General features: G+C 35.9%; 1 protein-coding gene across 1 annotated transcript in view; it reads left to right on the top strand.

The window, feature by feature from the left end:
• Window positions 1-27560, top strand: part of FAF1 (Fas associated factor 1) — a 394387-nt gene that overhangs the window by 222173 nt on the left and 144654 nt on the right. Inside the window, exon 9 of the mRNA XM_054572862.1 lies at window positions 22496-22591. Coding sequence (XP_054428837.1) covers window positions 22496-22591 — 96 coding nt within the window. The remainder of the gene's footprint in view (window positions 1-22495; window positions 22592-27560) is intronic.

Here is a 27560-nt window from a genome sequence, read left to right as displayed (position 1 = left end):
TACCTCTCTCCCTTGCTGACCTATCAAGTTATCAGTTCCTGTCAGTTTGAGCTCCATATCTCTCATTCATTCACTTCTATCCATTTTCACTGCCACCACCCTAACATAAGCTACCAACTTCTTAAATTTGGATTATCACAAAAGCCAGCAAACTATGCTCCCATATCCACTCTCATTTCTCTTTAATACACTCTTCACACTACATCAGGATAATCCTTTTTTAGAAAGATATAAATCTGCTCACCTAATCTCCCTATTTAAATCTTCCCAAATGAAGACCAAAATCTTAAACCTCCCAGGCTCTGTGTAGTCTGATTTCTGCTTACTTCTTTAGTGTTGTTTTATTTCATACTGCCTCTTGTTCTCTAGCTATGCTTGTCTTCCGTCGCTTCTTCTGAAGTACCATCATTGGGCCTTTGCAAATGCTGTTCTCTCTGCCTGGAACAGTCATCCTTCCCCTGACCTTTTCTCTAGTTCTTACTGCTTCTTACAATTCAACTATTTTTTCAGGAAAGCCATTCTTTCATTGCATTTACCTGAGTTGTGACTTTATATTTTATGTAAGCGATTATTTCCCATTTCAAACTGTAAATTCCACAAAAGCAGATGGCTTTTTTTATTTACCATTGCATAGCTAATGCCTTCTGATAGTGGGTGCTTAATAAATATTGGTTGGATGAATAAACCTTTCTAAGCTTCAGCTTCTAATTCTTACAATTATCCAACATTATTTGGTATACTGATCTACTCCTTAATCAAATCATTTTTAAAATCAGTTGGCACTCCTTTTTTGACATTTTCCCTCAAAGACTCCAGTTAGACAGTTTCTCCCAGCGCATTTATTAGGGGATTATCCACATTGGTAAATTAGTTATTTACACTTCTTAAGTACAAGTACATTTCACTACTTGTTTGTGAATCCCTCAAAGGCAGGGATACTATTCACATTATCTCTCTGTCCATAGACACATAGCAGGTAGTTGATATATATTGACAGCATGATTAGAGGAGAAGGCTAACCAGGAGAAATGAGGCATGGGCAGACTCCCAAGTCTGAAAAGACGTGTGGGGTCAAATTCATGTTGTATAGTGAATTCCTTTCTTCTGTTGTTTAGACTGAAGTCAGCCTCAGGATTCTGGTGCTGTAGAGGGGAGAGTTACAGTGCATTTGACTTTGGCTGGTTAGGCTTCTTATTGGTTCATCAAGATCTGTTTAACAGTCATGTTTTTTCTGCACATCTGCTTCTTATATGGCACTTGAGTTTGCTTTGAGGTCTTATGAGGCAACCAAGGTTAATACATATGAAAAGTTGAAGATACATTAATGCTGATGTTATGTAGTATATAGGAATAGCCTCGTAAATATTGAAGGATTAAAATCATTCCTCTATTAATTCAGTTTTAAAGTTATTTCACATGGACTAACTCATTTTTTCCATAATCTCTTTAATCAGACAGAAGAGTTATTATTTTCTCTAACAAATAAAGAAAACGAGGTTCAAAAAAGTAAATGACTTTGGTAAGAACACCATAAAGTTAGAAAGTTGTGGAGTCTGAACTAGAGCCCCGTTCTTCTGACTTGTCTACTAGGATGCCTCCCATGTGCTGGAGTAGCCAACAGGAAATGCCACGTGGTTGGCTGCGCCAGCGCAATGCCGTTTGTGCTTTGATCTGTGAGAAAATTTTTAACTTGGGCCAGGTTTTCTGAAAATTTCTAAACTGCAGTCAAAGTGGAACATCGTCCTTCAGGTGCCATAGTTAAAATGAACGAGTATCAAGTAGCAAAGACTTCAATTGCTGTTTACTTGGTATGGGCTGATTCAAGCTTGAGGCATCTGTTAAGCTAATTGATGATATTTGAGGCTCTGAGGAGATGAAACTTGGTACAGGTAAGATTCAGTATAGTTGGGAGGTGGTGAGAGCAGCAGGGACATGGCATAGGGGAAGATGATATTAATGAGCCCAGGGGTGGAGACTAGGGAACAGTATGGAGTTACCAAGTCCACCACTGTCCCCATCTACACATACTATACTGTCAAAGGTTCCTCGGGGGAGCCAGAATTTCCTTTCCTCATAGGATCCCCAAGGACATCCCACTCTAATAGAGCATAGATCACTGCCATTTGCCCCTTAGCTGCCTATATATGTCTCAAATGGCAGCCTACTGGTTCTTAAGCCCCAAGGAATCAACCTTGGTCAATGCCTCCGGAGGTAGTAAAGCAAGAGGAGACAGGCTTGAATGTCATTTAGTGGGGGAAGAGCTTATACAGCATCATTTAGGAGGCTCTTGGATTAAGTGGTGGTGAAATATTTATCTTGAATGGCAGAATGCTGAGAAAGAGTGGCACATTATGACAGTATGGGGGTTGACTGAGGGAGGGGAGACCGTGGGGTTGGGTGGTGGTGGGAAAAAGGCAAGAACAACTGTAATAGCATTAAAAAGTTAAAAAAAAAAAACAACACAAAGTATGGTGCATTGAAGTCTATAGGCCAACCTCATAGTCTTCCCTCTGCAACTTGTCACCTGTTTGACCCTGGGTAAGTCATATAAGGCTTCTAGACTTTGATTTCCTTAGCAGATGAGTTATATTAGAAAATATGCGTGTGCCCATGTAATGGAAGACCCTAAAGTGGCTTTAGACAGATGTATTAATTTTGCCAACACTGTTTCCTTCTCTGCCACATGAGAATGTTAGCAGCTTTAGGATTAAATAAGTTAATGACTATGGATTGCCTATCAAAATAAAAGTTAGTTTCTTTAATATGGATAAACAGATACAGATTCTGGAATCAGAACAACCTGAATTAGAATTAAATTTCAACACTACCAGGAGCAAATAGTTTCTCAGGGCTTTCCTGAAACAGGGGTAATAATACTTACCTCATAGAGCCCTTGTATTAATGGAGGGGGGAGGGTGATGTATTTAAACTGTCTGGTGCATAGTCAGTTCTCAATAAATAATTGGAATCCCTGCCTTTTATTCCACCATTTTTCCTATCCCACAACTTCAAGGTTTCCTCTAACTCTAAAATTCTCTAATTCTATGTAATTATAATACATAAGTCTTTAGCAAATGAAATGGATCAAATAAAACTAAGTAATTTCAAATAACATTCAATTTCTCAGTTGACAAACTTACTAGTGTCCTTAAAAGAATAAAGCTTTCCTTAATTCTCAAATTATTTCTTGCACACATTTTTGCTGACTTAGATTTCCAGAGACTTTTTTGTTTGTTTTTGAAGGGATATTTTAGCATTATTACTATATGTTGATCAAAATAATGTTGTATAAAATGATTTATTCCCAGAAACACTGAAATTTTTTTTCACTTTTTAGTTTTATTATACTCACATTAAATGTTGTGTGTGTGTTTTTTTTTAACTATAGTACTTTTAAATGAATTTTTCAGCTTAAAGTTACAGGCTGATTAGTTTTTGAAAAATAGGATTTATTATTATCACCAAACAATGGTTACTACCTGTTTTGGAGAGTTAACACTGGCACAGCTCTCATTTTACACTAATTTTTTTGGCATAGATAAATGTTACAGGTATGAATCTATCCACAGACGATATGCTTGAATCAAGAATGAATTATTATTTTACCATGTCTCAAAAAATGTTTAAATATTATTGGATTTGAGAATTTTCCTATTTTTAATACAAAAAAATTATTCTTGGGGGTATGTACGTGTACATACAAGAACCAGTGAACCAGGAAGTAAACACATATATAAATAAACACATTTATTGGGTTGGACAAAAAGTTCGATTAGTTTTTTTCTGTATGATGGCTCTGGTAGTCTTTAGTTGTCTTTAACTTAATTCAAAACATTTGTTAGATTGTATTGTGATAGCTGTCACATCAGCATGCATTTAATAAAAAATCTTATAAAAATTGATGAATTTTTTGTGCAGCCATTTTAGTATTAAAGATGGAAGAAAATATGCGTCATTTTTGGTTTATTATGCTTTATTAGTTCAAGAAAGGTAAAAACACAACTGAAATGCAAAAACAGATTTGTGCAGTGTACAAAGAAAATGCTGTGACTGATTGAACGTGTCAAAAATGATTTGCAAAGTTTCTTGGTACTATTGACATTTTGACCAAGTAATTCTTTGCTGTGAGGCTGTCTTATGCATTGGGTGATGGTTAGAAGCCCTCATGGCCTCTACTCACTAGAAGCCAAGGACAGGCGATAACCAACATACTCAAAATATCCAAATCAATAAAGTTATAACTAAAAATGAAAAATGTGTCTTTTATTTAAAGAAAAAACAAAAACCATGTGGACTGTTTGGTTAACCCAATATTGTAGAGGAATCACCTACTAGTTCTTTTATTTACCTGAGTGTGAATCCTAAAAAATATAATAGTATAATAATGGCGGTATATAATTATCCTTATGTGAGACATTGTTTAAAATATGTTAAGAGTATTTTTATGTGTAGTACACATTACTGGATATTTTCTATACCACTCTACATTTTTATTAGCTACCTTTGCATCCTCATAAACTTGAGAGCCGTATCTTACAAAGTTGAAATGGTATTTGAATTTCTGTAATTCCCATGAAGTCCACAAAGATGAAATACATTATAATGTACAGATAATTATATACAAATATTAAATATGAAGTGGAACTAGTGTGCCATTATAAGAAGTGAAAATATGTAAATTCAAATTATATTGATGTTGAATTTGAGTGATCTATATTTTGCATATTTTGACTGGTGGTTTCAAGTCATCAGTGACTACCAAGTTAAATTTAACCTAGCTTTATGTCAGAATTTTTTTGAGCCTTCTACTTTTCACTCAGACCCAGAGATCAATCAGACAGTGCTCTAATGATCGTTGTTAGTACTTGTTATTTCACTTTGGAGTGCTTTCCAGGGTTATTTTCAAGGTAGATTTTTATTTCTTTAGAAAATTACAAGTATCTTTTATATTTCATCATGGCAAGGAAAGTAGGGAAAGTACCAGTTTAAATTCAAGCAGTAGACATTTATTATGTGGCTGACCTAGCAAAGCAACCTTTAGTAGGTAGCGCTATGAGAGCTAAAAATGAGAATATAAAATTCAGGCTGTGTCCTTAAGGACCTTAGGGACCAATACCTAAACACAGACACAGGCAAATTTAAAAGAACCACAAACCAAGATTTCTAGAGGTTCAAAATAAGGGTATGGGAGTTGAGTAGGAGAAAAAGCGCTTGGCTAGGATGGGTCAGGCATAGATTAACCAGCAAGATGGAATTCTTTGTTCTCGTTTCTAGATTATACCCATTGAAGCTGCTGTTCTAAAATTGGTGTAGTTAATTCAAACTCTGTTTTCCTCAGGAGCAAAAAGCCACAACAAGATGCTCAGCAACACTATGTCCATGTGCTGAGACCAAAGCTGTTAGCATAACTGCTTGAATTTTGCCAAGGAATTAGATGCTGCTGGAAAAATATCCAGAGCGACTATGTTTGCTCTCCAAAGAGTTCCGCAGTGTTGTGGGGTAAATGGCATCCCACTATTGACTAGACATGTGCCAAATGGCTAGTTGGTACTCTTTATGCATACAAAGCAGGCTTGAGATGTATCATTGTATATTTGAAGGTTCTGTGGTTATGGTGAGCTGAAGTCACCACTGATTAATATGTTAGCCTCTAAAATAATGATGTTTTTCCACTAGCAGAACCTCTTTATCAAACTTAAATTGAGAAGCGAGTTTGAGGTAAAAGCACCTTTTTAACCAAAGATTTTGTCTTGATTCTCTGTGAATATGTCTTGATTATAGAACAAGGCAAAGGGCTTGTTTTGATAAGGTCCTGGATTCATATAATCAGTATTTCCTGTGTTGAATTTATATGCTTTTGTTAATAATGCCTTTCTAAGTGTTAGAGAAAAGTGAAAAAATATCTTGAGAAGTATTTTGTTTGTTTTTGTTTTTGGCATAAAATACCCCTTCTGTATTTTGGCTTGAGAAAAATTCTGCATTTCTATTGCACCATTCATCTATGGAACTCTTAAGGTACTGAAATTTTTGCCATGCCGAAATTACCATGGATTCACCAATGGATATGATTTCCTGTAAGCAAGCAATTTTTTTCTGTTGAATTCCTGCTCGGCATAATTATTTTGTCCTTTGCTTTTCATAAGTTGTTAAAACTTCTAGGTTCTGTTTCAGAGCTAGACTTTGCAATCTCTGGCTTGCATCTTCCAGTCAGGTTGCTGTGTGTGTGCGTGTGTGTGGTGTGAAAGAACATTGAATTTCTTTTAACTCTGACCAGGTAATGGACATTGGCATTTGTGAGTCAGGTTGTGCATGTTGTGGGAAATACAGATCCATTCACTGTTGTTTTGTTAGCATACATTAGCACTGATTATAAAGGGGACATATTTATTTCCTAGACTTTCTGAATTGTCATCTAAATAACAGCAGCAAATAGTGAAGTTTCCAGAACTTAGCCTCCATTATTTGGTGGTGTTTCCTTGAATTCAAATTGAACTAAAAATAGTGTAAAAGACCATTTTATTTATTTTAAAGTTCCCTATCTGGAGAGAGCAATTAACTCAAGATTCACAATTAGCCTCACAGCAGTCCGTATTAACCGCCCCAACCATCCCAGATCTTTCTAAGGCATAATTCTGAGATTATTTTGCACTTGAAACAGAGCGATTTATAATAAGTAGCCTCAAACACATTTAAGAGTGTGAGGTTTTTCCTTTTCCTTTTTTCTTCTTATGTTAATGTCTGCTCTCTCTAGTGATAATTTTCTGGTTTGCAAGCACAATAAAAACCAATATTAGGAGAGAATGCTTCTTTTCTACCTAGTTACAAAGCTGTCTTTCCTTTGGTAAATCTAGAAGTAGCTGCTTTGCTTAGTTGAAATTTCATTATGGAATTAATTGCATGACATAAAAGAATTAAAATGAATAAAGTATTCTAGCTTTGGAGAGAACCATGAAGAAAACAGAAAAGCCCACTCATCACCATTGCTTCCTGGTAAAAGTATAATTACTGGCTCTTCCTTGTTTACCTTTTGGTTTGGTTTTGTTTAAAGTAAATGTTCAGTTGCAGAGCATTCCTGCATTCAGATATAAGACAAAGCTCAACCCTGGGAACCTTTTCTGTGGCTCTCTGAATATTTTTTATGCAACCTGCTTTTACAGGTTTGAATTACATTCTGTGACACTGTTTTTGTGGTTGAATTAGAAACTTTTTTTTAAGTTAAACCTGTGACAAGTAATTGTCACAGTTAGCGCCCTGGTACAATGCTAATTTGAAGTGACATGTCCATACTGGCCCTCCGTAACATGAAGAAGCCTAACAGGTGTGAGGGGTGTGGCTTCCCATGGGCTCTGTTGAACTTCTAACCAGAGAAAAATAGCAGAAAAAGTGAAATGAACCTTGAATAAAGCTGTCAGCAGTAATTATCTCAGCAACACTTTGTGGGGAGATAAAATAAGCACTGGTGCTTTAATAACCTAAACACACTGCACCCAAGATTCTTCACCCATTTAACATAAACTGCTGAATACCTTTGAAGAGATAATTTCATAGGGCCTAATTAAACAATTATAATGACAATTATTAACTATAAATTGTTGGAACACATGCATTTGTTTTTACTCTAACACATTTCTTTTTGGCGTTTAAGTAGTTTTAGTAACGGAAGATTTTTTTCCTCTATGCTTCTGGTTTTCATAAGCCATTATGGTGTGAAATCTCAAGTAGTGTATAGAAAATTATATTATCTTCTGGGAAAGGATACGTTCACAGGTAGAAAACGCTTCAAATATTGGTTTTCAGTTACTTTGAGAGGTGTCCAGTATATTGGCCTGGCCCATATGAAACAAGATAATATATGTTAGTGAGATGAATGAACCACGAGTCATCCTGTCACCCCCTGCAGCATAGTCTTGGAGAGACAGAAAGGTACACGAGAGGTGCCTCTTGAGTGGAGTAGGAAGGACCCAGGGAGGATTTGATTAATCTTTTTCAGTCTGTTCTCCAAGTACCATCATTTTTGTTTTCTTTGAAAGCAGTATTTTAAAGTATACTTTAATATACTTACAAAGTAATTCAAATGACATAATAACTATGTTTGCCTGACTTGAATGGAATTACAAAAAAGTAAAAGTGTGATTTTTTTTTTTTTCCCCTAACAAATTTCCAGGCTATAGAAGCTAACTGGGCAAAAAACTGATGAGGTTTTACCACATAAATGACTTTATTTCTTTTATCACTTTTCTATGCCCTTACATAGAGTTATGTTTTCAGGTAATCTAATGACATCTAGAGATTTTTAAGTTTTTTTATAATTCAACTTTACTGTGTTTCTCCATTCAGTCAATCAGAGGCTTAACAAGCTAGCCAGGTTGGTTCACATTTGAAGTGGAGGTGATGTCATTTAAAACAAACAAACCAACAAACTAGGAGTCAACATATGCTAGTCCTGACTCTGCTGTATTTATTAGCTCTGTGATGTGGGGTGAAAGTAAGACACTCATTTTTCTTTCTGTGGAATGGGACTGTGGCAAACCATGCCACGTACATTCTTACTAAAGGTATAACAAGGATTAAATATACCAGAATAAAATAGACCTCCCATGGTATATACATAGTATTTACAAACCTATAGCTTAGAAAACTAATAACTTCATCAAAGCAGAACCTGCCCACCATTGACTGTATCCCTCAGTCAATGCACTCAGCTGAGTTCTTGGCACGTAGTGGAAGCTCAGTAACTACTTAAATAGTAACAGTTAAATGAATGAGTAATAGTATTTTGCAGTCTACTTAAAGCAAATTTAGTACTATCTCTGTGTTCACCCAGAATTATATACCTAAATTTCTACCACTAATTATATATGATAGATATATATGAAATTATATAGCTAAATATATATTACAGTATATTTCTACATATGTGCTTCTTAACCTCATAACAATTTTATTACTTAGAAACCTTACAGAGGAGAGAATTGAAGCACTGAGAATATAGGAAAGTTTTCCAAAGTCCTACAGTTATTAACTGGCAGAGCCAGGACTTCAAACACTGGCAGTGTGGCTTTGGAGTCTCTAAGTTCATAATCGCTCTGCTTTTATACTTCTCCAGGGAAGCATAGTGACACGTGATTATCAAAGAAATTGTCTTACAGTGACAGATGTTTTTCCAGGAACTTCCTTGTTACAGGTGCAGATGATTTCAGAGACTCGGAGCTGTATGTTGGGAGTGCAAATTCCTTCCTTATTCAGTTGGGACACTCCCTTTCCCCCTCACCTTCTAAAACAGCAGGTCCCCCAATCCACTGTGCCCATTGAAGCAGCGTCACTGCCTTTCTTGGGACTGCCTCTTCCTCAGAGACAGAGTTATGATAAACAGGGCTACGGCTTAGGGAGACTTCCACAAATGTAGGATGATGGTTTTGACCCCTTGATATTTGGCTTTTCCCTCAGTTGGATCCAGTTCCTTTTTCAAGCTTTATTCCCTTTAACCTAGACCTTGGTCTACCTGCATAAGACCTCTGCCTTTAAAATCCCCACTGCCTGCTTCTACTCAGCTCCCACCTGGAATTCTGGCTCTTCTTTGAAGAACTAGCTGACTAAAAGATGTTTATTTCTGGGAGATTTATATAAAGTGTCACTAGGTATGGTTTGCTACCAAAAAATACCAGGAATTTTAGAAAACAGAAAAAATTTTGAAGTTGGGGAGGTTGTAGAAAGTTTTCGGGAAAAGATTGAATTGAGTTTTGAAGAAACGCTTTTAACTTACTTTTCTCATAGGATCTGGACTTATCTATGAAGTGGACAAGTGGAAAGGAATAGGGAGGGAAACCAGGCAAAAGTAATGACATGAACAAAAGCCTAGTAGTGGACAAGGGCAAGCCATATTTTTGGATCGGTGAGCAAACAAACCTGAGTACGGCATAAAAAAAATAGTGGGGGTTAATAGCTGGGAAGGTGGGCCAGGTTATGGCCTTGAAAAATTCGTTCAGAGTGAGAGAAAAGAACGTGAAAATCATCTAGTCCATTTTTTATTTTTAATTTTACAGGCTATGAAACAGAGAGAAGAGAGTTGATCAAGGTCACACAATGAATAAGAGGCAGAGGCAGATTTAGAGTTTTAACAAAGGTCTTTTTTTTTTTTTTCTAAGCACAGTGTTTTTGTATTAAGCCGGCAATATTTTTACACACATGGAATCATATAACAGGTAGCGCTGATGGAGAAAGTCATAAAATGGCACCATGCAACTGTAAGACATAAAAGAACAATAGTTTTTTGTTTGTTATTTTGGGGGGTTTTTGTTTTGTTTTGTTTGCTTTAATAGTAGTGGCATAAGAGAAGTAAATTTACAGGCTGGATAATGTATTTAAGCTGAACGTTCTCAGTAGGCTTAACTGGTTTCCCAAACTTACTGCAGCAGATAGGAACACCCTTTCCCTCTGGTCCCCAATAACCTGTTTGTCTCTCAATCTTAAATTCATCTGATAGAAATTAAAGCGTGGCACGTTTTACTCTTTGACATCACTGGTAACATATCCTTTTAAAAAATTTCAGTTATAAACAGTAAATGTCAGAGATGGGCTATTAAAAACACTGAGCCAAAATATATCTAAACATTATACTGTCCATTTGGTGGCACTTAGAAGAATGTCATAGAGGCTCTAGAGAAGAGATAAGAAATCCCTAAATAGCGTACTTGGTTCACCTAGGAAGAAAATATTTTACTACATATTGGTCAACATCTGGATATCTTTAGTGTGGAAAATAGTAAGTAATGTATTTTGTTCTGTGTATGTTGCAGAATACATTCTGATAAAGTTAAACGTAGTTAGCCTAAGGTGTTGTAAAACACATACCAATAAACCCCTAACTGATAGTGATCCTGTTATCTAGACTTAAATTCTTAAAGACAGAAAAAATTGGGGATTGCCTCTTAAAACACCTATATTGAAATCCTCCTTTCTGGCAAAGAGCCAGAAATGAAGTGTTGTGTGGTGTGGATTTTTTTGTTTATTTCAAAATTAATTAAGTTCACTATGCTAGGCACTTTTTCACTTATCTTTTTAATGATGTCAACAAAAATACAATTCTTGTTTTTCAGATGAGGAAACTGAGGTCTTACAAGATGAAGCAGTTTCCCTGGAAAATAACATTAAATATCAAAGCCAGGGTCCAAGTGCCTGACATATAATGGAAACTTAATAAATATTTATTACATGATTAGTTATAGACTCTGAGTAACGCTATGGTTAACATTAATTATTCTGTAATTAGCTCTAAATTATGAAGTAATTATGGGGGAGAAAGTCAAGGTCAAGAGAAATCTGCACTTGTTTCAGTTTACTTTTTCCCCCTCACCAGCCTCCTGGGTTAGAAGGAATGTAATGTTCTTTTCCCTCTTCTGCCCTCCACCAGGAGGTGCTCATAAGTAATCAAATGACAAAGCAGCAGAGATGGGAACTGAGAAACAATTTCCATTTTAATTAACAGCAGAGATATTTGGCCTATGGGTACTTGACTTTAAAACAGAATGTTTGGTTCAACTGAAAGTAGGTTCTTTGATTTAAAGATGCCTTGACCATTCTCACTGAGCATGGGCGAAACTATGCTATTAAGCAGTTTAGCCTGGTCTAATAGGACTGTATTTCTTATATAACTTAATGCTCTTTAGAAGTACTCTAGTATTCTGAAGTACTTTGGGAGCTCGTCAGAAGCTCGTCTAGTGTATGTACTAGAATAATAAAATCCAAGAATGTTATTTTCTATATAATTAGTTTCAAAAAGTATATCTGTTTAGAAATTTTGCTAAATGTGTTACAGTGGGTAACTCGTTATCTCCCTATGGTATAATCTGGCTTAGAGGCCGAGATGCAATGGAAGATTTAAAACAAACAAACAAAAAATACTATAGTGTTGAGCAACCTCTTTTTGGTAGAAAGAACTCAAGATAATGTTGGACCACTGTAGGAAAGTGTGAAGGTGGCCAATTATAATGTGGAAAAGTAGCATCAGGTGATTCTCTTGGTTTTGAAGAATCCCAGCAGATTAAAAAGAACAACAAAAACAAGTCAGGAGCATTTTAAATTATTTTTATATATTTTTTTAAAATTTTATTTTAGAAATTTGAGATAATTAAACCAAGAGAGTAATTAGTATTTTGCAACAAACTATAATGTCTTTGAAGAATATAATTAAGGTTATTTATTAGAAAGACCTAGACTAGGAGTTAAGAGAACATGCTCGGGCTATCATTAAGCAGATATGTGACTTGGGGCAAACAGCTTTACCTCTGTATATCTCAGGTTCTAGATACTGTGAGAAGAAACTGCCTTTCATTTGGAATCTGTTGAGGATGGTAGGGCTACTGATAGAAGTTTAAGATGGGGTGCTGAAAACTTCCTTCTGGAGATTCTCATTTACCAGCTTCAAATGGAGCAGGGCAGCCATACTTAACTCAGCTAAGGCTTCAGGATATGGGGTCTCCTGATTGGGATACCAGCAGTTGATGAATTCTGTGGACCCATCCAACGCTAACATCTTACGAGTCTAAACTGAAACCATCTATAGCAGCCACCTTGTTTCATCCAACTCTCCTTGCTTGTATGATAGTATTGATATTTATGTACACAGTAGAAAGCCTCAGAATTTGTTACTGTTGGTGTTTATTTCATTAAACCCTACCAACTTGCCAAATCAGTTGAGGACTAAGACATAGCAAGGCCAGGCAGAGGACACAGTTTTTGAGCTATTTACACAGGAGTTTTGTAGATAATTGATCTTGACCTGAACATCTCTTTTAATACTTCATTGGTTCCAGATTATTATTAGTCACTTCCTTTTTAACAGTGTGCTTTTTTATGAGGTGACTAAACTGCTCTTTAACCCTGCTACAAGAATGTAGCAATGGGCTAGTCCAGACAAGTGGATATGCACTTGGTAACTAGCATTCTTAATAAGCTTGCTTCAACCTGCCACAAATTAAAGCTCTGTGATTTTTCTAGCACATATGTGATTGGAAAAAAAATTTGGATTGTGAATAAATAAGCTTTTTTGATTTGCACTCCAGTTGGCAGTAAATGAAACTTCAGCCTCATGACTCAGTTTGTCTTAAAACGACCTTAATAATCTGTCTAGCTGAACAGTGAGTGACTGAAAATTTTAAAGAGGTGATCTAGCAGTCATCTTAAGGGCTTCTTTTATTCATCAAAGACTTTGTGTCAGTCAGACATTTGATGTAGTTGAACGCTGCATGGCTTTTGGAGTCACATCTGGTTTGCCACTTAGTAGCTGATTGATCTTAGACATGTTATTCTATCTCTCTAATGCTGTTTTATGATCGATGCAATCATGATTATCTTTAATTGGCAGGATTGTCATTTATGATAGCAGTTAATATGTAATTTTTAACAAATTGAGTAGCTATTTTAATTAATTTAAAGAAAGTAATTATTGTTTATCAGACCATAGGACAAAATATAGTAGGACCTTAATAGCTATTTGGTTGAATGCTAAAAATTTTAAATTACTCTAAACTAAAATTGCCTGAGTTTGAATTTTGGCTAACTACTCTGTACCCACGTGACCTTAGGCAAGCTTCTTCTTCTTCTTCTTTTTTTTTTTTTAAGATTTTATATATTTTTTTACTGTGCCGGGGAGGGAGAGAGAAAGACAGGGAGAGAAGCACTAATCAGTTGACTCTTGCATGCACCCCAACCAGGAACCGAAACTGCAACCCAGGCATGTGTCCTGACTGGGAATCGAACCGGTGACCTTTTGCTTTGTAGGACGATGACCAACTGAGTGACACCAGTCAAGATTAGGCAAGCTTCTTAATCTGTGTAAGGCTGAGTAGCCTCATCTTTAAAATGGGGGTTAATAGTAATAAAACCCATCTGGAAGAGTTACTGTGAGCATTAAGTAGCATAGTGCATATAAATCACTTTGCATAATACCAGTATATACTAAACTCTCAATAATAGGAATTATTAAAATATGTTGAAAACTACTGAGTGGTCATGGGTATTTGTGTAATTAGTTTAAAACGTATAAAATTATACTCTTTAAAATATGTGTAGTTTATTCCTCATTTATGCCTCAGTAAAGCAACATTCAGTGGTGTGTATATGTAGTGTAGTCGTGTCTGTCTGCCTACCTATCTTCTTCCTACTACAATAATTGTGTTTAATGCTGGTGCCCAGTAACATTCCCAAACCTGGATGGAATTATGCTTTTGCCTTTTCAAAATGATCACAAGCTTGAAATATGGTTTTTTAAGAACGTTCTTATATTAGTGTTCTTTTTAAAATACAAGGGAATTGTATTTTCCAAACTGATTTTTAAAAGATACAAATAGCAAAGCTGTGGTTTGAGAATTGTTGGGTTGTGTTACTATGTGTGTCACATGCAGTGAAAGGATACTGCAGGTGAATGAACTGAATCTTCTTAGTGACATATTAAGATCACAGTCTGTTAGAGTTGGAAGGGATCTGAGAGCTCATTCATACGGGCTACTCTCATATTTTGCAAAAGAGTATACAATGAAGTCTGTTCAGAAAAAGTCTAGCGATTGTTAATATAATGAGAATGGTTTGCGCGACATTGATGTAACCTGGCAGCCAAGGAGAGAGGACTGGAATGTGTGTGCCTGAACAATAACAACCTCACAGCACTAGTCAGTAGGGGCAGTAGAAACCATTGAGTGAGCATGTGTACTGTGTGACTGTCGCATTCAAAATGACTGTGTGAGTAGAGCAACGAATCTACATCAAATTTTGCATTAAGTTTGAACATTGCTCCAGAGAAACTATTCGGGTGATTCAGAAAGCTGCAGCTATGGGCAACAGGTGTTTGGCAGCTTCATCACAACAACATGCCTGCTCATATATCATGTCACATGCAGAATTTTCTGGTGAAACATCAAATCAGCCAGGTGACTCAGCCCTCCTACAGCCCAGATTTGATGCCATGTGACCTCTGGCTTTTCCCAAAACTAAAATCACCTTTGAAAGGGAAGAGATGTCAGACCATTGATGAGATTCAGGAAAATATAACCGGGCAACTGATGGTGATTGGGAGAACTGTGTGAGATCCCAGGGTGCCTACTTTGAAGGGGACTCAGACATCATTGTCCTGTGTACGGTGTTTTTTGTATCTTCTTCAGTAAAGGTCTCTTTTTTTCATATTACATGGCTGGATACCTTCTGGGCAGACCTTGTATTATGTAAGACCCCGGATGATGGGCCCAAGGCTCTATAACTCAGTCTCCTAAATTGTAGTCCAATACTAGGTCTTACCCTTTGTCCTCAACAATAAAGAAGGAAGACAGGCTGCAAGTATGTATTTGGAAAAGAGCTAAAATTTGGCGAGAATATAAAAACTAATTCATATTTTTAAAGAAAGCATTATTAAGAAGGGCCTTATAAACACCTTTAGGGATAATCTTAATAATATTGTATTAATGACTTGTTAGAGATAGCCAATGATTATTTATGATGGCTTACAGGAGTTGTCTTTTGCACGCTGTCCTATTATTTCATTTTAACTTATTTATAAAGAAAACATATGCTCTCTTAATTACATAAGGGGAAACATTGAGAAGATTCTAAAACTTCACAAAACAATGTATTTTGAGGCTTCTCAATTGTTTCAAATAATTGCCATTGTTTATGAAAATGAGTTTTATCTGTATAGTTTCAGCAATTCACAACTGTATTTGAATTGTAAATTTGAGGAAAAAAATCATCAAAGACATCTAAAGAAATTTTGTTTAAATGGATTCTATTTTGTCATTCAAAATTATCATTGAGAAAAAAGTTTAAGGTAACAATAAATCCATTACGTATTAATATAAATAGCATTTTTATGAAAAATAATTTTCAAAAAAATAAAACTAGTGAGTGAATGACATTTTACACTTTCACAAATCTCCTTAATGGCTGGCTTCATAGAAGACAACCAGATTCTGGTATCTTCTTCATTCAACCTATTGCAATATTTGGGTTGATCAAAAATTCTGTTTAGTTTTTTTTCTTTAAAATTAAAGACACATTTGTCATTTTCATTTTTTAGAATATTAAAAGAAGTGTATTTAAGAGTCAGTTTTAATTAAAAGTAAGAATTTTTACTGTTTCAACAGGGAAATTCTTAAGTGAAATGGGCATTATAAAGAGAATAAATGGTACTGGAGACCTTAACAGAGTGTAGTGCCACTACCTTGATTTTCATTGAGGTACTATCATTTTGCCTACCATTGCTATTTCACCATTAATGTGAAAAACACAATGAAAAAGTCATACATTTTAAGTATTATTATTTATTTTGACACTGTGGTTATGGAACCCCTAAGAGGATCTGAAGAACCCTATGTCTATAGACAACACTTTGACAATCATTGGCATAGTTAATATGTTTCTAAAAAAATACTGAATATCTTCTATAAGAAGAAGACATGACATCTGATAGGTTGCTTATCTCCATTTTGTTTAGTTCTTTTTCTAGAGTTTTGATCTGTTCTTTCATTTGGGATTTGGGCCATGTTCCTTTGTCCCTTCATTTTGGCAGCCTCCCTCTCTTTGTTTCTATATATTCAGTCAAGCTGCTATGACTCCCTGTCTTGGTATTGTGGCTCAGTGTTGTAGGTGTCCTGTCCCTACAGGGCCAGTGGCACAGCCTTCCATAAGGTGTACTCTTCATGTGTTCTGAGTACACCCTCCTCTTGTAATTGAGCCTTGGTTGCCGTTGGCAGGTCAATGGGAGCGTTCTACCCAGGCCAATCAGTTGCAAGGATTGGCTTGAACACTGGCCAACAAGCTCTGCCCCTGTGGAGGATCAGCTGTGCACGGGAAGGGTAGTGGTGCGCCAGTGTGGTCTGTAGTGGTCCACTGGGTGCACAGGCCCTGGGGTTTCCCGGGTGGTGTAGGCCAAGGTCAGCCCCCACCTGTGTTTTGCCTGGGACCACCTTGCATGAGCTACAGAGCAATCTGAGATGGCTGTGAAGGATACACTAATTGAAATAAAGAATAACTTATAGGGAAACAACAGTAGAGCAAATAAAGTCAAGAATCAAAGATTTGGAACATAATGAAGCACAAAACAACCAATCAGAACAATAAGAATAAAAAAGAATCCAGAAAAAAGGGGATAGTATAAGCAGCCTCTGGGACAACTTCTAGCATTCTAGCATTCGCATCATAAGGGTACAGGAAGTAGAAGAGAAAGAGCAAGAAATTGGAACTCTATTTGAAAAACTAAGGAAAGAAAACTTCCCTAATTTGGTGAGGGAAAAGACATGCAAGTCCAGGAAGCACAGAGTCCCAAACAAGAGGATGCAAAGAGGCCCACTCCAAGACACATAATAATTAAAATGCCAAAGGTTAAAGATAAAGAGAGAATCTTAAAAGCAGCAAGAGAAAAGCAATTAGGTTTAAGACTATCAGCTAATTTCTCGAAAGAAACTTTGCCAGTTAGAAGGGATTGGCAAAAAATATTCAAAGTCATGAAGAACAGGGACCTCCAGCCAAGATTGCAGTACCCAGCAAAGATATCATTTAGAATTGAAGGGCAGATAAAGAGCTACCCAGGCAAGAAAGAACTAAAGGAGTTCATCATCACCAAACCATTATTATATGAAATGTTAAAGGGACTTATTTAAGAAAAAGTAGATCAAAACTGGGAACAATAAAAGAGCAATAAATACATACCTATCAATAAATGAATCTAAAAAACAAAGGAAAAGGAAGAACAGAGACAGAATCATGGATACAGAGAGTGTTTTGATGGTTGCCAGATGGGAGGGAGGTATAGGAGAATGGGTGAAGAGGTGAGGGAAGTAAGAAGTACAAATAGGTAGTTACAGAATAGCCATGGGGATGTAAAATACAGTATAGCCAAAGACAACTGTAATAGCATAATCAATAAAATACAATTTAAAAAAGAAGAAAAAAACTTCAAATAGATTTTAAGAATATTTACTAACAGATGTAATATCTACACTGTGGCAAATGTATTCTCCTTTAAGCCATCCTCATGGAAAGCTATTAGAAAAGGTAATATGTTTATATAAGAAGAAACTGAGATTTCAGATATAAACTATTGATTAGAGAAAATAGGAGAACAGTGGCTAACAGAGATAATTTTGTACTCAGGAAATCCTGACTTTTAAAGTTCTTATTTTCAAGAGAATCAGAAAACAAGCCACAAACTGGGAGAAAATGTCTACAAAAGATACATTTGTTAAGGGACGATTAGCCAAAATATATAAAGACCTCTTAAAACTCAACAGTAAGAAATAAATAGCCCTGTTAAAAAATGAGTTAAAGACCTTAACAGACACCTTACCAAAGAAGATACACAGATGGCAAGTAACCATATGAAGAGATGTCCTAAATCATGTGTCATCAGGAAAATGCAAGTTAAAACGAGTTACCACTACATAGTTATTAGAATGGCTAAAATTCAGAACACTGACAACACCAAATCATGGTGAGGATTTGGAGCCGCTGGAACCTTCGTTCATTGCTGATGAGAATGCAGAATGACACACAACTTTGGAAGGCCGTTTGGTGATTTCTTACAAAACTAAACATACTCTTACTATATGATGTAGTAATTATACTCCTTGTAATTTGCCCAAGAGTTGAAAACTTATGTCCATTTTTTAAAACCCTATATACAGATGTTTATAAAAGCTTTATTCATAATTGCCATAACCTGGAAGCAACCAAGATGTCCTTCAGTAGGTGAATGAATAAATAAACTGTGGTATATCCAGACAATGGAATATCATTCAGCACTAGAAGGAAGTGAGCTCTCAAGAAATGCTGTATGATTCAAACTGTATTACATTCTGGAAATCAAAACCGGAGGCAGTAAAAAGATCAGTGTTTGTCAGGGATGGTGACAGGTAGAAATGAATAGGCAGAGCACAGAGGATTTTTAAGGCAGTGAAAAATAACTGTATGATACCATAATACTGGATAAATGCCATTATACCTTTTTCAAGCACATAAATGTAAAACAGCACTAATGAATTCTAATGTAAACCATGGACTTTGAGTAATTATGATGTGGCAATATAGGTTCATCCTTGGTTTAAAAAAATGCACTCTCTGGTGAGTAATGTTGGTAATGGGAGAGACTGCATATGTGGAGGCAAGGGATACAGAAGAAATTTCTGTATTTTCCTATTTCATTATAAACCTAAAATTACTCAAAAAATTTTGTGTGTTCTGTGTGTGTGTGTGTGTGTGTGTGTGTAAAAGAAACTCCTATGCTGTCAAAACAGAATATACATATATACACATATGTGTGTGTGTGTGTGTGTGTATAAAAAATGGGTTTCATTGTTGAATGGTGTAAGAGTTTGTTTTTGTAGGATCAGTCAGTGAAATTTTAGGCATGAAAGTTCTACTTTCCCCTTAACCTCACCCCATCCCTAAGCATCCAGAAGATTATACTCACAAATGTGCAGCATTTATTTAAGGGTATAGGATTAAATAATAAAATAAAAGAATCTTGCCTTAACTTTATTTTTAATTTGTAAATCTATTTTGAACATCTACATGTGTGATGATGGAAAGTCAAAAAATTACCGTCCAACATGGCCAAAAAACTGAATAAAACCTCAAAATAGATTTTGAAAATGAGTCATAGTCTTTCATTGTATTAAGTTAAAGCAGTCTTGTGATCGAAAGATAACAATTATGTATAATATAAGATATGCAAATATAAAATTTAAAAGATAACCCTCTTCAGCTATCAAGTCAAACAAACCTACAGTCCGTGTGTGTGTGTGTGTGTGTGTGTGTGTATGTGTGTGTGTGTGTGTGTCTGGATAATAGTATCAATGTTTTACAATTTTATAACCAATTAGTTTCATTTACATTATCTCATTGGATTTTCATACGAGCTCTGTGAGAGAGATAGGCATATTTTGTACATTTAAGGACAGCATTTTTTAAGAAAGCTGAAGTACAAAAATGTCAAGTGATTTAGCCCATAGGTATTGGTCAAATGAATGATTTAGCCAGCCTAAAACCTCAGCCTCCTGATTTCATATTTTTATATAAATTTAGGTGATGAGTCCCAGTAAATAGTTATTTTAGCCCTAAACTCCTAAAATCATCTGAGTTATTATTGCCCTTTCCAAGGGCTCCCCAGCCCTACACAGACTGCCTCATAGAGACATAATCCCACCTTTACTCACTTATATTCCTTTTTCTGTACTTGTTCCTATGTGAATCTCTTGTCTCCCCAACTGGTATATATACTCTGCTAAGACTGACACTGTGCTTTATATTTAATCAACACTAGGCACACAGTCACTGAGAAATTTCTGACCTTTCAGTTTCCCCAGTGCTTTGCGATTACTAGGATCAGAAATAGTGATGCAGAGACTCACTTTGTCAGTTGTACCCAGGGAGAAACTGCTGGCCGCTCTCCTCTTATCCTCAAGAATGATTAGCAGCTGTGGTTAAAGTTGATAACTATAGAGACAAGCCCAAGGAAGAGCCAGCCATTTGTAGAACCACATACGTGCAGTGAGCACTTTCCTCCAGCTCCTCCTGTGACTGGGCTGCCTGCAAAGGTAGTCACAGTGGGAAGTTAATCACCGTTTCTTTTCTCCAGGTCCTAAAAATAATGATCATTGGAATGATAACAGCTCTTCTGCCCGTGTTAGTACAGTTTCAAAGCCAGCTTTTACTTTATTGCATTTAACTCTTTCAAAACTTCACTGAGGTAATTAGGGCAAGGATTATCACCCCAATTAATAAATGAGAAAACTGGCTTAGAATCGAGGAATGACTTTCCCAAGATCAGGAGGCTAGGCAGTACTGATGGAGATTTTTCTGCCTCTTGGCCCAGGTCTCTTTCCATTGAACTACACTGCTGATTGTCAGTGAAATTTGCATCATTATTATTTGATTACCAGAGGATTTTATGGTGAGGGTAGATAACTTTTTTTAAATGCAAAACATTGTGAATGTAATGCTTCTTATCCAACTTAGTTTTGCTTTTATTTGTACTGAAATGAAGTAAATTGAGCTAATTATAGCAATTATATTGATGAATATAGTTGAATAGAAATGACAACATCATGCCTTTTTGTTTGTTAAAAAAAATTAACCAGGTCTTCTAACATTTTAAAAGTACAGTGCCAAAGCATGTAAATGCAAAAACATATAAAACAAAACCTTTAATCAGACTAAATGAAAAATAACAATACTTACTCTGGCCAGGTGACTCAGTTGGTTAGAGCACCAGTCCATACTTGAAAAAGTGCGTGGGTTCGAGTCCCAGTCTGGACACATACCTGGGTTGGAGGTTCAATCCCTAGTCAGGGTGCCAAGAGGCAACCAATTAATGTTTCTTTCTCACATTGATGTCTCTCTCTCTTAGTGTAATCTTTATGACAGCACATGATAGAAAATACTAGGGTATTTATTTGACATTTTAATATTTGTCTTCAGATAATTAGCCTGACTATAATACATGTTTGAAATGTTATAACCAACCCACTATTGTGTCTTTGGCTGCTCCCTATGAATTTACAGATATTTGGGCTTCCTTGGGTATCAGTTTAATTCACACCTCCCTCAAAGTTACCAATGGATATTTTCAGAGTGCTATTGGATAACCTATCTTATTTCTAATAATAAAAGAAAGTTTACTTTGTATCATTTTTATTTTAAATACACTTAACTTTTAATGTCATTAACAACAGGAAAATACCTCTCTTGGCTATGTAATATTGTTTTTATTCTTCTATGTAGACACAAAGTAACATGCACTTGTATTTCCTCATATTTGTCCAAATTTAATTCAAACCTCAAAATAGTTATTAATATGTGACCCACTATAAAATACTTTAATAGAAGTAAATATATATTGTTTTGTTTGAACCAAACTAGGCAGATTCTCTGGGTAGTATTTTACCTCACAATGGCAATAAAAACAGTAAACTGAATGTGTGATAGGTACTGTGCTAAGTGTTTTACATATATTATAGATTCATAAGCTATAATAATCTGAAATTGTGGATTAATATTGATTAAAGCATAAATGACATAGTTATTATATGTGCAGATTTTTTTAAATGCCTTCAGCACACACTTTTCCAGGTACCCTCCAAAAAAGATTTATAGAATACTGCCCTGAGAATTAGAAAACTAAGGTATTATTCTACTAATCAGAAAGGTAACAGATGTGTTAGAGGGGAAGGATATGTACATGGTAGCTTTATTTTAGGCTCATTGCAGTTTTCTGGAGTCCAAGTCTGTTGACTAATGAATAATAAATAACCTTGACTGTTGCAATATCTGTATATGGAAAAATTTCAAATTTTCATAGCCTTCCTGGTAATGTAGTGCCAGAGCTACTAAAGTGATCTTTCTAATGTAGCTTCAGAAACAATAATAATAAAAAAACAAAGATCCCCAAAATGAAATCCTTTGTGAAATATGGCCTATTGTGTTTACAAATGATGGCTTTTCCTTTTTGCAGATGTGTCTTGCTGAATCAGGACTCTCCTATCCCTGCCATCGATTGACAGTGGGAAGAAGATCTTCCCCTGCACAGACCCGGGAGCAGTCTGAAGAGGTGAGCCTCTTTGCCAGCTTTTTGATGTATAGAAAGCCTATCTTCCACCCACCTGCCCACTTCCTGTTATTTTTTATCTGCTATAGCAATGAGTAGATAAAGTTAATGTAATGTGAACAAAGTCTCAGTAAATTCTTTAAGGCAGAAAGTTTCCATGCAAGGTTATTTTTAATGTGGTCTTTCTTGTTCTATAAGTTTCATGTTCCAACAGACAGAATTCCGGTGGATTGGTTGAAATGATTTTTACTTACAACTGTCAGATTAACAAAGAAATTTTCTTTGCTGCTGACTGTATAGTTGAGTACATTTATTAAGATTCATCCTGAAGGTCTTTTAACTTATTGAGTTGGTGCACCTTATGTGCACCAGGCAGTGTGCTTTATACTAGGTAACAAAGGTGAATAACAATGTACCTATACCAAGGTGCTCAAAGTCAAATGTGGTATTTCGTAAACTAATAAAAATGACATATTATAATAAATGCATTAATAACCATCAGTGTACATAGGTTGCGGTAGAAAAGTGGGCCAGATAAGATTGAACATGTTTATGTATGTGATATGCCTGTGTGTGTCTCTTTGTGGGTCTGAACAATATTAAAAGGCAGTACCTTTTCCATGGCTACAAATAGCACTCTTTGTCTATATAATAGCACAACTGTAACTTGTTATAAAGGAATGGACAAGTGAACCTGAACATTATAGTTTAACTGTTTAAAAAGTATTAACTGAGCTCCTGTTATGTGCAAGGAAAAGTCATCACCATGACTTAAATAATGTATGCAACAGAGATGATAACTAAATAGCACAGGAAAAGTTCATTTATAACAATGTTTCTCAGGCTAGAGTGTGATACAAATATTTAAAAGCTTGGATGAGTAAAACCGTTTTCCACTTACATTCTATATAAAATATGGTTGTAAATATTTATATAAACTAACTATAGTTTTGGATACTCCTATAAAAATTGCCACAGGACCCCATGGCCATCCTCTGCATATATACTTTTAAATTTTTTTCATCCTCACCTGAGGATATCTGAGGATATGTTTTTATTGATGAGAGAGAGAGAGAGACACACACACACATACATCAATGTGAGAGAGAAACTTGCGTCTGTTGCCTCCTCTGTGCACCCTGACCAGAGATTGAATTTGCAACCTAGTTATGTGCCCTGACTGGGAATTGAACCTGCATCCTTTTCGCATATGGGATGATGCTCCAACCAGCTGAACCCTCTGGTCAGGGGTGCATATGCATTTATATCACTTGAATATGTGAAATAGAAATGGGACTGCATAAGTAAAGTTCTAGTCTATGATCATCCTGTGAAAGTGATAATTTGCTTCTATGATTTTTACCATTTTTTAGAAATTCAGAAAGAAGGAAGGTTTTCCCCTGCTACAGGTTCTGTTTTCTTGGGCCTCTAAAAATAGTAATTTACATTAAAGAACCCACATCATTTTTTCAAGCACTTTATCTCACTAATCTTCATGAAAGAAAAAAATAATATAAAGTGTCATGCATGGCAGAAATTACCAGAAATAATTAATCAAAATATTTTTATAGTATTTCTTTTTAATATTTCTGAGTATATTTTAAATGGCGAAAGTAGGTTATGCTTCAAGTCTTCAATGGATAGATCCACTAACATTAAAAGGTGTCCAGCTAGCTTCACCCAAAATTCTTAATTGTTTTATTCTCTGAGAGGCAATAGTTACTTGTTTTACTTCATTTTATTTTTTACCCTCACCATTTTATGTTATTTAGGGCAGTCTCTCAGGCAGAAAGAAGTCAGTGTCGAGTCGTAGAGTGAGGAGTAGTGTTTGTGAAACTGACACACTGTTTTGGTTTATTAGAGAAGGAAGAATGGGGTTAGAAGGCTTTGCCAAACTAAAGCAACCATAGCCTCCGGAATATCTTAAAATCTGATTATCCGAGATGAATCCATTATTCTTCCTTTCCTGGCTAACTGTAAATACCACCTTCTCCAAGGATCTGGTGAGAAATAGAAGAGAAGCTGAGGAGTGGTTTTTATGTTGTCACAGAGTTATAAAACTGGAAGGGATTTTTAATTTAATTTTCACTCTTCCATCCATTCATCCTTTATTCATTTAAACACTTACTTAATATCTTCTGGTTGCCAAACATTAGGACAACAGTCTATATGCTGAAAGAGCTCACCAAAAATATCCCCTCAAAATATACCTTTGTTTTACGTCTAATGACAGGGTTCTGTCTTCATGAGGCAACCATTTCCACTGTTGAGCAGCTCTATCTGTTGATATTTTCCTTACATTAAACTAGAAGCTGTGCCTGTATAACTTCTACCCAGTGTTCCTATTTCTTCTCATTTTAACCTTTCTCCTACATGACTTCATGTATTTCAAGAAAATTACAATTTTGCTTTTGACTCTCTTAATAAGTCTTGAGTTAGGAAAGAGATAGTTGAGACCAGTAATTAAACTCAAGTTTTGAATTTTATGGATTATAGTTATGTGTCCTCTAACTAGGGATATTTTATCTCTTACATTCTCCTTCTGGCTCTGCAAATACATTTTATTTATGATAATTCAACATTATCTCTTTCCTTCCCATCCTCCCCTTGCTCCTGATCCCCCTTTTAATGTTCCTTTATCTCCCGGAAGCTAGCTAAGTACCTATCTCTCCTCTTCCCAACTTCTTGGGTGGGACCATGTGGGGCCCCCGTGGACCCCAGTTCTTTCAGAATTGTTCAAACCTCAGTAGACAGTGGAGGAGCAGCCCAAGAATAACAAAAAACAAATTTTAAATGTAGTTAATGTTAAAACCATAGTTTTTAATTTCAATTACAGAAACATCTATTGAATTCTTACTATGTGCTAGTCAGATGACTATGAACTGATTATTTCATATTATATAATTGATTAGAAAATTGAGGCAAACAGAAGATACTGGGGAGCACAAAAATGGGGGAGATGTAACCTTCAAAAATATTTGCAGGCAAAAGCCTTTTCTGCTTTATTCACCTTTGTAGCCCCAACACCTAGTGTGGTTCCTGGTGCATACCAGCCACAGAAGAAATAGTTGTGAATGAATGTTTCTTAAAAAAGGGAGAAGAAAGACTAGACAAGTTGACATCTCAATTGAATTATAAAGAATGAGTCACAGTCAATCAAATGAAGAAACATAGAGATAATATTCCATTAATAGGAAACAACATGATCTGATTGGCAAATGGGGAGAGATGAATGCAGTTTGGTTTTTGTGCAAAATAAAATGGGAGTCAGAGAAAGATAAGAGATGAGACTAAGGTGGACTGGTCTTATATGTCTAGTGAGGAACTTGAACTCTGGGAAGCCATAGTGGATAGTAAGTGGGGAATGATTTTTTATTGTTTTTCTTCTGTGCAGAGACTAGATGTAAGGGAAGCAAGACTGGAGACAGAAATTAGACACGAACTTCTTGTACTAGTACTGGCAAAAGATAATGGTATTCTGAACTAGAACATCATTAGTAAAAAGAGAGAAGGATATGACCCTGACTAGTGTGGTTCATTTGGTTGGGCATTGCCTCGCAAAGCAAAAGGCCGCCAGTTCGATTTCCAGTCAGGGCACATGCCTATGTTGCAGGTTCAGTCCATGGTCGGGGCACATATGAGAGGCAGCTGATTAATGTTTCTTTCTCACATCAATGTTTCTCTCCCTCTTTTTCTTTCTCCCTTCCCCTCTCTCTAAAAATAAATAACATCTTTTAAAAAGAAAGAGAGATGGGGATATGGATTCAGCAAATATTTGGGAGGGGGAATCAGTATGACTGGTTACTGATAGCATCTGTGGGAGAAGAGAGAGCGGTAGGAGATAAGAACAATTACCTAAGTTTGCACTTAAGTGACCAAAGATTTAGTATTCATTCGATAAAATCTGATTACATACCTACTCTGTGTCTGCTACTGGTCTAACTGCTGGGAAGAAGGCTGTGGACAAAACAGAGTCTTTCCATAAAAGAGCTTGTACATAATCCCCCCAAAATGAAATTGAATGCAGATGATTGCCAAAAATCTATATTTCTATTTTTAAAACTTGGTGAGACAAATACTTAAGCTTGTCTGCCTGTGGTGCAATGCCATATACTATTGGCTCCTGAACTATAGTCAGGACGCAAGCTAAATAGTAATTCAGTTCCTCCTAGTGTGGTTCCTGGCGCATGCCAGCCACAGAAGAAATAGTTGTGAATGAATGTTTCTCAAAAAAGGGAGAAGAAAGACTAGATGAGTTGACATCTCAATTGAATTATAAAGAATGAGTCATACTGATTTCCCCTCCCAAATATTTGCTGAATCCATATCCCCATCTCTCTTTTTAAACGATTTTATTTATTTTTAGAGAGAGGGGAAGGGAGAAAGAAAAACATCCTAAACATCTCTATCTGAATGCACACTGCAGGTTTACTCTGTACAAAACTGACCATACCATGTCTCTCCCAAAACCATCTCCTCACTCGTGGTAATGCTCATTGTCAACCCAAGCCAAAACTGTTCATTCCAGTCACCGAGGGACTTGCTCTTCTTTGAAACTGTTCCAATGGATGATACATTGAGATTTTTATGGCCCTTTCCTTTTTTTCCTGTTCAAATAGGGTATTTTTATATCAGCATCCAATTTGTTACCTACTTGGTTAATTGAGAAGTTTATTGCTCTTAGACTTATTAGAGTTGTGCTCATTATCTCGATTTTGCCCCCACTAACCTCTCCAACAAAATGGGAGGAGTAAGGGATTTCTTGGATTTTCATCCTCCTCTCTATTGGTTTCTTCTCTTCATCCTAAAAATATTCAGATCTTCTCATCCTAAAAACAAAAAACAAAAACAAAAACAAAACCCCAATATTCCTTCAAACCCAGTTTCCCTCTTCAAGCTTTAGCTTCATCTTGTTTTCACAGCCAGGCTTCTTAGAGTAATCTATAGTGGATAACTCTACTTCTCCATTTTC

Source organism: Pteronotus mesoamericanus, unplaced genomic scaffold, assembly GCF_021234165.1.
Source record: "Pteronotus mesoamericanus isolate MK-2021 breed Mesoamerican mustached bat unplaced genomic scaffold, CSHL_Meso_final contig_105, whole genome shotgun sequence".
In the NCBI taxonomy this organism is placed as follows: domain Eukaryota; kingdom Metazoa; phylum Chordata; class Mammalia; order Chiroptera; family Mormoopidae; genus Pteronotus; species Pteronotus mesoamericanus.
Note: the sequence above shows the minus strand (reverse complement) of the source record. Positions and strands in the feature narration are given on the sequence as shown.